The sequence below is a fragment of the Eublepharis macularius genome, chromosome 10, assembly GCF_028583425.1.
Source record: "Eublepharis macularius isolate TG4126 chromosome 10, MPM_Emac_v1.0, whole genome shotgun sequence".
Taxonomy (NCBI): Eukaryota; Metazoa; Chordata; class Lepidosauria; order Squamata; family Eublepharidae; genus Eublepharis; species Eublepharis macularius.
The window spans coordinates 39,283,646-39,298,820 of NC_072799.1; the positions used below are offsets into that span (position 1 = coordinate 39,283,646).

A 15,175-nucleotide genomic window follows, 5' to 3' on the forward strand; every position below is an offset into this window, starting at 1 on the left:
CCCGCTTCTGGAGGAGCTTAGGGAGCGGACTAACTCTGACCCCGCCTTGCTCCCCGCCCCCCCCCTGCGTCGGCGTAGGGCTCTACGCCACTTCTGCGCCGCCGCCCGGGCGCCTGTGGCTTGCACCGGTGCTGGCCCGCCGGCGGGCCAGCGCCGCGTCCCAGCGCGGGCGGAAGGCCACTTACGCGGGCGTACGGGCTAGATGCGCCCTCGCAAGCCTTAGTTCGGTTCCTGTTCACTTTCCGTGCCCTTCTTAGGATTGGGCTGCCCAGGACATACTATTAAATGAAAAGCACACAATAGATTTAAAATAGTAGAATTGTATTTTCTATACTATTTTTTGCTATAGTCCTTTTCAAATTTTCCTAATACTATGCTAGACTTTTATTATTTACTCATTTGTAAAACTTGTATACTGCTTCTCCAAACAGTGTTCCAAGTGGGAATGTTTGGTTAATACCAATTCAGAACAATCTACAAAATTTTTCAGATTTCTGATTTTTTTCCCTTCTGTTTTTAGTGCACTTCTAGGAGTTGTAATGTTATATTGGGGATTAAGAAGCCCAACAGCAGATGTAAAGATTTTGATGGGGATTTTTTTCTCCAATTATCCAACAACAGGATAACATCAGATATGTATGACCTGGCTGGGGAACTTAGATCCAAGTAACCAAAAGGTGAAGCAACAAATTTATAGTTGTTCTTCTTTCACACTAAGAAAACAATTATATTACCTTAAGGATAAAATCTTGTTCTGCATTTCATGACTCATCTTTACTTCGTCTCCTGATCCACATTCTCTATGGATAGGCTCTGTAGTCAGTCCTGAAACCCACCCTAAAAATGCACATATTGCAAATTAGGAAAATTTCGAGAGTAGTTATTATTAAAACAGTACTACTGTCATGGACTACTGGGCTTATATCAGGAATCCGAGAATGAGACCTACATTCGTGAGCCGCTATGGAGCATGTTGTGCTCAGAGTCCTTTCAACTGCAAAAAGGGGAAAGGATGCACAAAAATAATCCCTGTAATTGACACGCATAAGAAGCCTCTGGATTGACCAGCCTTCCAGATCTAGACTATGGTCCATCCTCAACAGCCCCAGAAGGCATTTACATGAAGGAAAATTTGGAAGTTGGCTACATTTGATCAGCACAGCCTATTTCCATAAGCCACACCATATTCAACTCACCCTGACAGGCTATCAGATTGTATCGTAAATGGAGGAAAACATCAGCCAAGCAGAGGCAGTACAGCCTGTGTCTTCCTTCTTTGGATTTTGCTTCCCATACTTCTAGAGAAGGGTGAGCACTGATGTAGAAATGCCCTTAAATTTTTGCCAGAGGATGCTTTGTGGTATCCAATATCGCTATGAAGCTAGCACACGAAAGGAATCCAGAGGCCATTTAAACATGCCAGTTCCCCAGAGCAGAGTTCATAATTGACCTAAATTGCTTCTAGGTCAGCAACATGTATGGAATTTAGGGCTGTTATTCAATTAATTTAAAAAAAACAATTATCTAGCTTTTAAATTTTCAGAATGAAATTATGCCATTAATTATGCACTGGTGAATCCTATTAAATTCAATTAGATTTGTGTGTAATATTATAGCCTTAGACTCCAAACAGTATAGTTCAAGTGAAAAGCTTAACTATTTTATTTTTAATGTACATGTTGAACAAAGGATCTTTTAAAAACTCAATAAAACTGAAAAGTAGAATAATGATTGCAAGTGAAAATCTTTTCTTATAAATATACTTTAGAGATAAGTGCTTCCTGTTATCTTCTACAGGCTTATGCATGAACTCTGGACAGGGTAATTGGTTCATACATAAGAAACTCAATCTCTAATTCAGCCACTGAGCTCATAGGATGACCTTCAGTAAATCACTGGGTTGGATCCAACCAGTTTCTCTGTTGGTGAAAAAGGAAGGACACCCCCCCAAAAGCTACTCTGGGGATCACAGGACTTGACTTGCGCATAAGAAAGCCATGTAGGATGCCATAATAAAAGGAACTGGGTGAGTGTAAATTATCTGTGTGAGCCTAGCGGATCCTTGTCAGCAGGGAGCACTACATAGCTTCCCACAGACCTGAGACAAAGGCCTTTTCTACATGCAGGACTTTTGCCGCTTTTGGCCCCATACATTTGGGTTTTTTTTTTCTTAATTCTGGATGCGGCATTTTCAAGATTTGTCTTTGGATTTTCTGCCTGTGCTTATTCACTGATGTTTTTCTTGATGCAGTTTTGAGTTAGCTTTCTCAATCATTCAGAATTTTCCTTTCATTTTTCCCCCTCACTGACTTAGTGAGTAAATGCCAAGGGTAGCTCTCGGTTCTCCTTGGAGTTGGAGAGCCCTGGCTTGATGTCCCCAACACTAAGACTGCGTGAAAAAGCTAGCTAGGTCCAACCCATCACCTTTCAACCTAAAAACCTCATCACAAAAGGTTGTTAGAAGGATTAGGTAAAAGCTGTGCCACATAATCTCATATAATGAAAGATGTTTCACCCAATTTCCTCTCCTAAGCTTTACAATTCTTTTTATCTCTATAAACATATATAATTAATCCATATGTTTTGAAGCAGTTATAAAGAAACCTGAATATGTCGATGTTACGATCTCATCATAGCCTTCCTTCCCAACACAACCGCCTTGGACAGATGTGACACTCTCTGGAAAGGCCTAAAAAGGACACAAAAACCACTAGAGGAACAAACTTATTTTTCCATTTAAGGGATAAGAGATAAAAACTGGTAACTTCCCAGTTCATCTGGGCTAGGACATTAGAGAACATCACAGTGGCATTTTACATAATTCAAAGCAGTACATGAGGTCCACGTATACCAGTTCCATAGCAAACTATGTATCAAACTGTGTACCAAAAGTCCCCTCATCTTAATGACGGGCTTGGCAAGTGCAGGGTTCAAGAGGTTAGTTTTCTAATTCAAACTTTTCTCATAATGCCCATAAAACGTGGGGCCACCCTATGGAACTGGCTGGTAGCAGATGCAAGACAAAAGGAAGCAATACATTATACAATGGGCAGTTGACTTCTAGAATTCACTACTATAATATGTCATGATGGCCACTACATTAGATGGATTTTGAAAGGGGGAAAGGGTGACAGATTTATGGATGATAGGACTATTGCTGGCTACTGATGGAAACAGGATGCTGGACTAGATGGAATATTTATCTATTCCAATATGGCCACTCTCATATTCTTAGCTGTTCAATACCAACTAGACCCCTCCCCACCCCAGTATTTAAGCTTTTCTAAATCATAGGGTACATCTTTGACATTTAAGTGACTTAGTTCTATTAATTTTAAAAGCTAACAGTGGTCTAATTGGGGGATCGAATTCACACATATAGCTGTGCTCTAGCCACGTCCTAGAGCCTGAGAAACAGAAGCAGGCAGAAACAGTCTGCAGGACCATCTCTCGCCTTATATTCCCCAGAGGCTGCTTCAATCAGCAGATAAACAGCTACTGGTGATCCCTGACCCCAGGGAGGTTTGCCTTGCCTCAACCAGGGCCAGGGCTTTTTCGGTCCTGGCACCTACCCAGTGGAACTCTTAGTCTGCAGAAGCCCGGTCTCAGCAAGATTTGCTATCATTTCACTGGGCTTGTAAAATGGAGATGTTCCGCCAGGCTTATGGTGGTTGAGACAGACAAATCACTCAACCAGCCCCTCCCAGTAGGGGGTGGGGAAGACATCCCCCGATCTGTACTTATTAAATTTCAGCCATCTGCCCGCAGACCTTGGGGATGTTTTTGAGATGTGGGGTGTAATGCGAGCTGCCTGGGATGCTTTTAGTATAGTATTTTAATCATATTATTGCTACCAATGTTTTATTATGTTTTTACTATATATTTATATGTTGTGAATCCACTCTGAGTCTGCTTGCAGGGAGAGCAGACTATTAAATAAACAAATAAATAAATAAATAAACGCACATGTTGACCGACTTGTAACTGTGCAGTTATTGCACAGGGCCTGCAGTTAATCTACTGGGTTATTTACTGCTCCCTTCCAGCAGCCTGGTATATCCGTAATCCTCAGTAAGGGCTATGGCACATGTTCATTCCCAATTTGTGATGCCAAAACAGGACATCCCTAATCCACATATAAGAGTTTTATTGCCAAACTTACCCATTCAGGAGACCCAAACCCAATTACGGTCATGTCACGGGTACATCATTTTGTATGATTTGAGTAGGAATAACTTATGTACATGTGCCCAGGCTGTCTGATGTTGGGTCAGATGCCTTGCCATGCCAAGTCAGTACAGCATAAATATGGCTACAGCAATGAAGAAGCAGGGCTCCGTGTACGTACTGCACCCAGGGGATCAACAGGGACAAACGCATGCAACTGATCCTACTTGGCAACGGGTAAGCTAAAGTACATATAAAGCCACTACACCATGTACTCACTTTGTAGAGGCGGAATTGTGCTACAAATTACAACAATATAGCTAACAATGAAAATAAACATTACATTACAAATTATAAAATTTTACAGCTGATAGCACTGTAACAGTATGTGAACAACAGGTAATAATAGGAGACATGGCATGAACATATCACTAAATCCCTACAACTACAAGCCCGTAAGTGAATATCCAGGGAGATTAAAATGCTTCTTGTTTCTGAGTGTTTCCTTTGTGCAGCAACAGATTGGTTTGGCCAACAGGATAAATCAGATGATAATCAGAATATATGATAGGAGAGGGGATATGCTAGCATGCTCTCTTTCACACTAAATACAGTAGCACATATACCATTGTAAGGGAGGAGGGCCACAAGAGCCGTGCGTGGGCTCTGTGCTACCATTGGCCCGGCTGAGTTTAAAAGCAGCTGGAGCAGAGTGGGGCAGCTGCCTCTTTCCCAGACTAGAACCTGATAAAAAGACATGGCCAATGAGAGAGGGGAGGAAGGACTGCAAGGAAAGGAAGCTGCCAAGGATATGCCCAAGGAAACGTACTTTCAGGTGGCTCACGTGTAAAGGCTGGGAGTGGCAGCAAAAAGGACCAGGCAAAAAAAAGAGCACTGGCAGGCACAACTGCTCCCTGTATGAGGCACAGACAGCATGCAGGCTCCAAACCTAAGGAAGGGACTACAGACAAATTAAAGGGACCGCCCTCATTAGAACAGAAGCACTCACAAAACAGTGGGAGGGCATTTCCAGTTTCCCTAGACGTGGATATTCAATTACAGATTGGAAAGTTGCATGACTCTACCAGAAATATTAAGAGGTTTATTTAGCTTACTTTTCCTATTCATCATCAGCAGAGATAGCTCTACTGTCATTCTGATATCTACACAGTAATTTGGCAAACTTGTCTCTCAGATTGCTTGATCTCTAACATATCTCTGCAGTAACAGCCACATTTCTTCATTTTGTTCATTTTATTTCTTTATGTGCGAGCGTACACCTGCTCATGTACCTGCCTCTGAGGACAATGCTTTATGTTTACAATGAAGTAACCACTGGCTTACAAAAGTTTATCCTACAGAACATTTAATAGCCTTTATGGTGCAACAAGCTGCTCTGGTATTTGGTGTTAATGAACTAACATGGCTACCCCTCCAGAGATTATCATAATAAACTTACGTATTCATGTCTGAGAACAGGGCTATTTGCATTTTCAAAGCTATAGATTTCTAAAATTCCATCATCTCTGCCAATAAGCAATTCCTTAACTCCATCTCCCAAAATGTCAAAGCTATCCATACATAAGATACCTGGAAAATAGAAAATGAGCATCAAACTGAGTAAGTATGGTTGTTGTGAATTTTCTGGGCTGTATCGTTGTGGTCTTGGCATTGTAGTTCCTGCCGTTTCGCCAGCATCTTCAGAGGTGTGGCACAGAAAGACAGAGATCTCTCAGTGTCAAACTGTGCAGAAGATGTTAGCAGGTAATTTATATCTACTCAGGAAGGTGGGTTTGGGTTGCGTCATCCTGTAAGAGTTTCCCAGGGTGTGGAATGCTAATGGAGTGCTAATGCTTCACTGTATCCTGAGGAGGTTCTTTTGCATATGGATTGGTGCTTGATATGCTAATCTTATCTGCAGGGCTATTGTAAGATGCAGACTATTTTGTTATCCTGGTGTTTTTCAGGATTGGAAATCAAGCTGTATTCATTCTTAAAGTCTCTTCTTTCCTGTTGAAGTTGTGCTTATACTTATAAATTTCAATGGCTTCCCTGTGCAATCTGACAAAGTAGTTGGAAGTGTTGTCCAGTATTTTAGTGTCCTGGAATAAGATAATGTGTCCTGTTTGAGTTAGGCTATGTTCAGCCACTGCTGATTTTTCAGGTTGAAACAAAAAGGAAGTGCTCCAAATTGGACACAATACAATTCATATATATGTGAACAGTCTCATATGGTGTATTAAATATCAATATTCCATTAAGACACAAGTGATACTGCACAATAATAAAGTGATACAAAAATTAATTAAATAAAGAGTCCCGTAAGTCTATGGCATATGGCATTCAACAAGCCGTTAGTATATGGACGATGAAGCGAAGCAATCACAATGTCAGGCTGTTTACAAGACAACGTTGAACAAGGGTAGTAGAATGGGCAACGAGCAACTGCCGGCCACTTCCCTCTTCGCTCGTTTCAGACTGAATATAATCTTTCCTCAGGCCAAATTTTTCTGTAAATTCGATGATTAAGATGATAATATCGCAATGCCAAATATAAGCCATAACACACATATCTCAAAAATACTCACATTTCAGTTCCGTCAATCCTACTCATGCTACGCAGCAATACTCAGTGTGTATAACAGTAAAAGTCGGACATGCTTCCATCATTGCTGCATATTGCTGCGTAACATGAGTAGGATTGACGGAATCATCGAATTTACAGAAAAATTTGGCCTGAGGAAAGATTATATTCAATCTGAAATGAGCGAAGAGGGAAGTGGCTGGCGGTTGCTCGTTGCCCATTCTACTACCCTTGTTCAACGTTGTCTTGTAAACAGCCTGATATCGTGATTGCTTCGCTTCATCGTCCATATACTGACGGCTTGTTGAATGCCATATGCCATAGACTTATGGGACTCTTTATTTAATTAATTTTTGTATCACTTTATTATTGTGCAGTATCACTTGTGTCTTAATGGAATGTTGATGTTTAATACACCATATGAGACTGTTCACATATATATGAATTGTATTGTGTCCAATTTGGAGCACTTCCTTTTTGTTTTGTTTTGGTTGGAGTTGCTATTTCTGAGGAAGTGGTTTTCCCTTTTGTTGTGTTGATTTTTCAGGTTGGCCAAGTCTGCAGTGTCTTTCATGTTCTTTTATTCTTGTCTGGATGCTACGCTGTATGGTCCCGATGTAAACTTGTCCACAGCTGCAGGGTATGCGGTATACTCCTGCAGAGGTGAGGAGGTCTCTACTGTCTTTTGCTGATCATAGCATCTGTTGTATTTTTCTAGTGGGTCTGAATACTGTTTGTAGGTTGTAATTGTTTCAGTTTTAAATCTCAGTAGTAATTTGTAAAGTATTTTACAAAAACCAAAATGGTGTATCAATAGCTTATCACTCAATCTAGAGGGAAACTATTGTCGAAGGCTTTCACGGCCAGAGAACGATGGTTGTGGATTTTTCGGGCTGTATAGCCGTGGTCTTGGCTATAGACCACAGCTATACAGCCCGAAAAATCCACAACAACCATAGAAGGAAACTGATAGTGCCTCCTCACTGCTTTTTAAAACAGAATTTTGAAGTCTCTATTGTTATGTAAAGCAGATATGTACAGGGTGGAATTAATGTCCCAAAGCTATAGTTTCATTCTGATGCACAGAAAAATATACAAATAATTTCAGACAGAATACTATCACAAGGCATGGTTGGTTAGTGTCAAAACAAATAAACACTATTCACAATGTGTGAACTAGTTTCTCTTTCATACATTATGACAAATGTTAACATATGAATTTCAAGATATAGCTGCTATATAAAATGCCAGAACTGCACTTCTATACAGACGTATATTATCTATGTCAATCTGACAAGTTAAATTTGCAGCTGATGCCTAACTAGTTTTAATCTAAGGCTTTGTAAAATGTACACAGAAAACAGTACTTTGCAGGGCAAAACATTAAGGGTCTGAAGAAAAATGAGTAGTGACAACCCCCCACCCACCCCATAAATTATACCTAGTTCTCAAACTGAACTTTTAGAGCAGGATGGATAAACTTTTTTACTAATTCCTTTTCCCCCCACCAAACTGCCTCCTTTTCCTCTCATTCTCTCATGCAAATACACACAGAAACACAACATTTTTAGTACAGTTAGTTCCCCACATTCCTTTCCATGCTGGGAGAACATGAACCTGGGACATCTAATCCTTAAATCAGAATCTTATTTTCAAGAAATTAAACTACTCTGCCACAGTTCTACCAATCACTGGATGGCTGGATTTTGTTTCTGATTTTGGTTGGCCTTTTGGATTCTTGTCCTTTTTATTTATTTCTTGTTTACCATCTCATGAGAGCTGCACAATTAAAGAGAAGTCTGATTGCATGATAAGAACTGCAATCAGACTTGCTTCATTTGTATTTACTCATCAACTCCGAATTAAGAGGAAAAAAGACAAAAATAGACTCGCTGCAAATCTTGTGCTTTTGAACTAGGGAAAATGTAGAAGGGCAAAAGGTGAAATGAGTCATTGAGGGTTTTTTCCAAGGTTGGAAAGTGAAATCATGTAATGTTTTACTTCTTAGTGCTAGCACTCCACTTGTAAACACATGTGAATCTGACAGGTTAAATTCATAACTGATGCCTTAAACCAGCTTTTATTACTCATTAAATGGGTTATTCTGGAGCATCTGTATGACACAGTCTCCCAATTATACATTTTCTTGGTTTCCTCTTGCTATGCTGCAAAGTTTGCCAAACCAGGGATAACTTGATGTTTTTGGAAAGATTGCAGTAAAAGCACCTTTGTGCACCATGTGGACAAGAAGATTAACATTTTTGAAAGCCCCGCCCACAGTGATGCCATTTGCCTTCCCTTGGTCCCCATGGCTGCTATCAACACTCAAACATAATTGAATTTATAATTCAAACATGTCATTCATCCAGTTATAATTAGTATAATCTCCTTAAATTCTATGCACATGTTGTTCTGTAGTAGGGTTGCTCTCCACAACAATTCTGCATGTATCTCTCATTGCTGCTTGGAATGCACTTGCAGTGGCAACAGAACATCCACACAGACACACACACCCCACACTAACCACCATTTCCTCTCTCTGCCACTGAATGCTGGGGTGGTGGTGGTGGTAAATAATTAGCAACTGCTATTATATTACAGTGCAATAATCTTATAACAATCCGTTGCCACGATCTACTAGATCCTCTGAACGCCAAGCTTTCATTTTAAAAAAGGTAAAGGCTCTAGCCCTTTCTGTTGTGCAGATACATGGGCTGAAAAACAGGGTTAACATACCTGTAACTTATGTTCATCGAGTTCTTCTGTGCCGACACACATGGGGACTGCGCAGGCGCAGGCCAGCCGCCAGAAGATTCTTTACCGCTTATCCAGCTCCGAAGGGGCCATTCGTCGCGCGCCTCAGCAACCGTTTCCCGCCCAACGGTCACATGCTCCTCCAGCGACCAACGGCCCCTTCCCTCAGTTCTTCCTTGCCGCCGCTAATCCAACACCTATAGCCATAACCTCATAATTCAGTAATTCACGTTATAGCCGATATATGTATAAAAAATTCAGCATTGGAGTTCACAGCGGGGTAGGAGGGAGGGTTGTGTGTCGGCACAGAAGAACTCGATGAACATAAGTTACAGGTATGTTAACCCTGTTTTCATCTTCGTTCTTCTGTGCCTCCACACATGGGAGAGTACCAAGCTTCACACAATAAGGAAGGCGGGGTGAAATCCAACCAAATTTTATTATACAATCACCAAGAACAATATGTTAAACAGTTCTATATGTACATATATACATGCCAAAAGCAAAGTACCAATCCCACAACAGCCAGTAAAATATATACATACAACTATATACTGTGTCTTAGTCTCCGTTATTGGAGCAAACCACGCCACGCACTCCTAGGGAAATAAGGAGTGGAGAACGGCCTTGGCCACAGCCACATCCTCGTTGGCACTGACATCAACAGCGTAATGCTTCACAAAAGTGTCAGCTGATGACCACGTTGCAGCCTTGCAAATACTAATCAGGGGCACACCCCTGAGAAGCGCAGAAGACGCTGCCTGAGATCGAGTGGAGTGAGCCCTGACACCTAGGGGACAGTCTACCTTTGCCGAAGCGTAGGCCCTAGTAATGGCCACCATCGGGACACTGTCTGTGCTGACGCTTTGTGGCCCTTATCCTTTGCCCCAAAACACACGAAAAGGTGGGGGCTGTTTCGGAACTCCTTAGTCCTCTCCAAATAAAAGGCCAGAGCCCTCCGCAGATCTAAGGTGTGAAGGGCCTTTTCCCCCTTAGTGGTAGCCTCTGGGAAGAACACAGGTAGAGAGATCTCCTGTGACAGGTGGAAAGTTGACACTACCTTGGGCAGAAACTCAACAGATGGCCGCAAGACCACCTTATTCACATGGAAACGAAGGAATGGGGGATCCGCCCTAAGCGCAGCCAGCTCACTGACCCGTCTGGCAGATGTAACAGCCACCAGGAATGCCACCTTGTAAGACAGCATGTCCAACGGGCAAGTAGCCAAAGGTTCGAAGGGGGGCAGCATTAACCTGGCAAGGACCAGGGAGAGAGACCACTGGGGCACAGGGGGTGACACAGGAGGGTAAAGATTAAGCATCCCTTTCAGAAACTGGCGAGACTTATGGTGCGAAAAAGCAGAGCGACCATCCACCTGATCGTGAAAAGCGGAGATGGCCGCAAGGTGCACCTTCAGTGACGTCACTCTAAGGCCCCGGTCTTTCAACTCACACAAGTAGTCAAAAACTCTCCCCAAGGGCTACTAGTAGATACAACCCCCTTTGAGGCCGCCCACGACTCAAACCTGCGCCACTTTGCCCTGTAGGTGCGTCAAGTGGAGGGTTTCCTTGCATTCAATAGGACCCTCTCTACTGGCTCAGAAAATTCTAGGGACGTGGTCGAATCCGCCAAACAGTCAGATGCAGTTTCCCGGGCTCGTGATGTACGAGCTTCCCGTGCAGGAGGAGATCCTGCCGGGGTGGCAGGGTCATGTATGTTCGACTGGACATCTCTAGCAACTTCGGGAACCAAAGCTGCCTCGGCCAGAACGGGGCCACCAGAATGCAGTCTGTATTGTCTTTCTCCACTTTGCACAGCACCCTGGGTATCAATGGGAAAGGAGGAAACATGTAATGTAGCCCCCGGGCCCAAGTAAATTGGAAGGCATCCCCAATAGAGAGGGGATCGCTCCCTGCCCGTGAGCAAAAAACCTTGGCCTTGGCGTTTGCCGATGTCGCAAACACATCTATGTTTGGCCGGCCCCACCTTTGAAAGATCGGCCCAACGCACTCTGCGTTGAGCTCCCATTCGTGATCCAGCATGTGCACCCTGCTCAGGGCGTCTGCCTGCACATTGTCTGAGCCTGCTACATGTATGGCGCGAAGCGTCACCCCATTCCTGATAGCCCATTCCCAAATGAATGTGGCTTCTCTGCAGAGGATCATGGATACCGTGCCCCCTTGCTGGTTCAGGTAATACATGGCGGTGGTGTTGTCCGTCTGCACTAGCACCTGCCGATCCTGCAAAAGCGCTGTAAAGGATATAAGTGCAAAACGGATAGCTCTTAGTTCCAACACATTAATATGAAGGTTCTTTTCCCTGTCAGACCACACATCCTGAACACACAGCGCACCACAGTAGGCCCCCCAGCCCTGCAGGGAGGCATCAGTAGTCACTGAAACCTCGGGATGGTGGTAACCAAATAGGGTTCCCTTAAATAGGTTCCCATCCGACAACCACCAGTCAAGGGAGGAAAGAATGACCCTAGGTATGGAAAATCTGAAAGATGGCGGGTGTAGCAGAGCATCATACTTCCTTACAAACCAATTTTGGAGCGGGCGCATTCGCAGCCTAGCAAAGGGCACCACAGAAGTAGCAGCCGCCATATGTCCTAGCAAGCGCTGAATCATGCGTACTGACTGGAACCGGTTTTTCTGAAATAAGGACACTAGGCCCTTTAAAGACCTTGCCCGTGCCGGGGGCAGCAGAGCCTTGGCCTCTATCGAGTCTAACACAGCCCCAATATAAGGCACAACCCGGGTAGGTGTCAGTTTAGATTTATCAAAATTCACCAGGAGACCTAAGCACTCGCAAGTGTCCAGCACCAACCCAACATCTTGCAGCAGCTTAGCCTCCGAACCTGCAGTTATAAGCCAATCATCGAGGTAGGGATAGATGGTACATCCCTGCTCACGAAGAAAGGACACCACAGGAGCCACGCACTTAGTAAACACACGCGGGGCTGTGGATAGGCCGAAGGGGAGGAAGGGGAGGACCTTGTAGCGAAATACTCGATGCCTATACACGAAGCACAGAAACTTCCTATGCTCCTCCAAGATCCCCACATGGAAGTAGGCGTCCTTTAAGTCCAGGACAGCGAACCAATCCCCTCTCTTTAATAAGGAAACCACAGCCGACAATGTAACCATTTTAAACTTGGTCACCCTCAGAAAGGCATTTAAGCCCCTCAGATCTAAAATGGGGCGTAAACCCCCATCCTTCTTGGGGACCAGAAAGAAGCGGGAAAAAAACCCCTTTTCTGATTCCTCATATGCCACCTCTTCCACAGCCCCCTTAGCCAAGAGTGACTTGATTTCATTCTCCAACTCAACCAGAGTATTATTCACCGCTCTCAGCGGTGAAGTACACATCGGCAGTTCAATGAATTCCAGCCCATACCCCTTATTAACAATCGTTAAGACCCATGAGTCAGATGTTATTGACTCCCATTCAACCAGGAATGGTCTTAATCTGTCCGAAAAGTTCAGGGCTGCCGCAGGGCCGGACCTTCAGTACTGCCTCCCCGCCCCCTGTGCATCCTTCTGCTGGGCCGGAGGTTGAGACGAGCGGGGCTTAAACAGCCTACTCCTCTTGCCCTGGTGGTGCGTAGGGGTGTACTGGCGTTGCGAAGACGGGTACTGCTGGAAGTACGAACGAGACTGGTACCTGCCGTGGTACTGGTAAGGATTGTACCTAGGCGAATACTGCTGCCTGAACGCAGGTCTGTCAGCCGGGGTCACACCGAGCGAACGAGCCGTCTGCTTGTCCTCCTTTTTCTTTTTTAGATCCTCGTCGGTAGTGGTCGAAAAAAGAGAATCCCCCTCAAAGGGCAGGTGTTCGATCTTGTTCTTCATCCCCTGTGGGAGAGCAGTCGAGCGCAACCACGAGTGCCTTCTTAGAAGTACCGCTGAAGCCATGCCCCGAGCAGCCGTGTCAGCCGCATGGCTCCCCGCGTTCATCTGCTGCTTCGATAATCGTATTGCTTCCGTCTGCAGTAGTGACACCACTGCCTTCTTGTCAGTAGGGAGGTCCGTGACATAGGCAGCCAACCTTTCCCAAAGGTAGAGTTGATAGCCCGCCATAATCGTTTGATAATTGGCTATCCTAAGGGCCAGAGCAGACACCAAGTATTGACGTCTACCTAAAGCGTCCATCTTCTTCCCCTCCTTATCAGGTGGAACAGAGGGGGGGCCTGACCTCTTTTGCTGAATCTCCTCGGCTATCAGGGACGATGGTTGAGGATGCTTGATGAGGGATTGCCACGTACCCTGCTTAATTTTATACATTTGCTCGATGCGTTTCGAAGTGGCAGGCAAATCCGACGGCACCTTCCAGACTTTTTCTACAATCTCCTCCAGGCCCTCCAGCATGGGAAAACCCACGGTAGCCGGGTTCTCACCGTAGATCCGCCCCAACAGCTTATCTTTTGTTTTGGGGACCACCGATGACACGTCAATCTCCAGGGCATTCGCCATACGTGCCATCTGGTCTGCATAAATGCAGAGATCCTCGAAGGGAGAGCTCGTGGAGGGACCGACATTGTCGTCCAGGGATGGTTCAGAGAACGACTCAGAGTGGTACCCGGATCCAGCACCCTCGTCATCCTCCTCAGAAGGCGGAGCCGACACCTCACCTTCCGGGAATGGTGGAGGCAACCACTCACGCTGGTTTGACGTCGATGGCCTCGGATCCGGCACATCGAACCCGGCCGGGGCTCCTCTCCACTGGCAGCGATAAGCACCGGGGATGGAGGAAGCTTGGCGGTGCTGAGCGGCCGTGGAATGCTCGGATCCGACGCTCTCCTCAGACCAGTAGCATTGGCTCCGGGAAGACAAGGCCGGGGAGGCAGGTGTTGGTTCCCTCGTCTGTCGGATCCGATGATGACGGCGCGCCGGGCTCGGTTCCGGAGACGGTGAACGCCTCCCGCTCGATAGGACCACATACGCTCCCGGATCCGGTACCTGCTCCTCAAGGACTGGGTGGTCGGGGGAGTCCAGATGGGGCGAAGGTGTAAGTGGAGCCACCAGGACCGCCTCCTCCGTCGCTCGGCGCCGAGGGGATCGAGAGCGATGATGTTTCGACTTCTTCTTCGCTCTCTTTGGAGCCGGTTCGGATGCAGCCCGCGGAACCGGCGCCCTCTTTGCCGATGCCTGCTGCGCAGCCTCAGGTCCCGGAACTGGTGTGGGTTCCCCGCACGACGCCGGGGTTGCTCCCGTCGGATCCGAGCCTCTCGGTTCCGCCCTCGGAGCCGACCTCCCCGGTTCCGACCTCACCCCGGAGCTTGCCCTCAACACTGCCGTACCCGCCGAACGGGCCGTTGCCCCCGACTTGGCAGACATTGCAGAGCCCGTCGACCGCACTCCTGTAGGGGTGGAGGTGTGGCTCGCCCTCGGGGAGGGAGTCGGGGTTTTTCTCACTACGGAGGAGGGGCCCGGAGTCCCGTCGCCATCCAGGACTTTCTGCCAAAGCGAGGCCTTAAGGCAAGCGGACCGCTCCTGCCTGGCCTTATGAGTGAACTTTTGGCAGTATTTGCACGTCTCTACAATATGCCCTTCCCCCAGGCAGAGGAGACAAAGATCATGCCCGTCAGTTTGGGCCATCTTTGTTCGGCACTGGGCACAGTGTTTAAAGAGGGCCTTAGAAGCCATCACGAGGGGCAAGCAAAAACGC

The 15,175-nt window shown here is 45.7% G+C and overlaps 1 protein-coding gene across 2 annotated transcripts in view; it reads right to left on the bottom strand.

Moving 5' to 3' along the window:
* BBS7 (Bardet-Biedl syndrome 7) overlaps window positions 1–15,175 on the bottom strand; it is a 52,648-nt gene that overhangs the window by 21,406 nt on the left and 16,067 nt on the right. For both annotated transcript variants that reach the window (XM_054990529.1, XM_054990528.1), the window contains exons 8-10: window positions 5,627–5,757; window positions 2,605–2,689; window positions 735–837 (exon numbers count right to left, since the gene is read on the bottom strand). In XM_054990529.1, coding sequence (XP_054846504.1) covers window positions 735–837; window positions 2,605–2,689; window positions 5,627–5,757 — 319 coding nt within the window. The remainder of the gene's footprint in view (window positions 1–734; window positions 838–2,604; window positions 2,690–5,626; window positions 5,758–15,175) is intronic.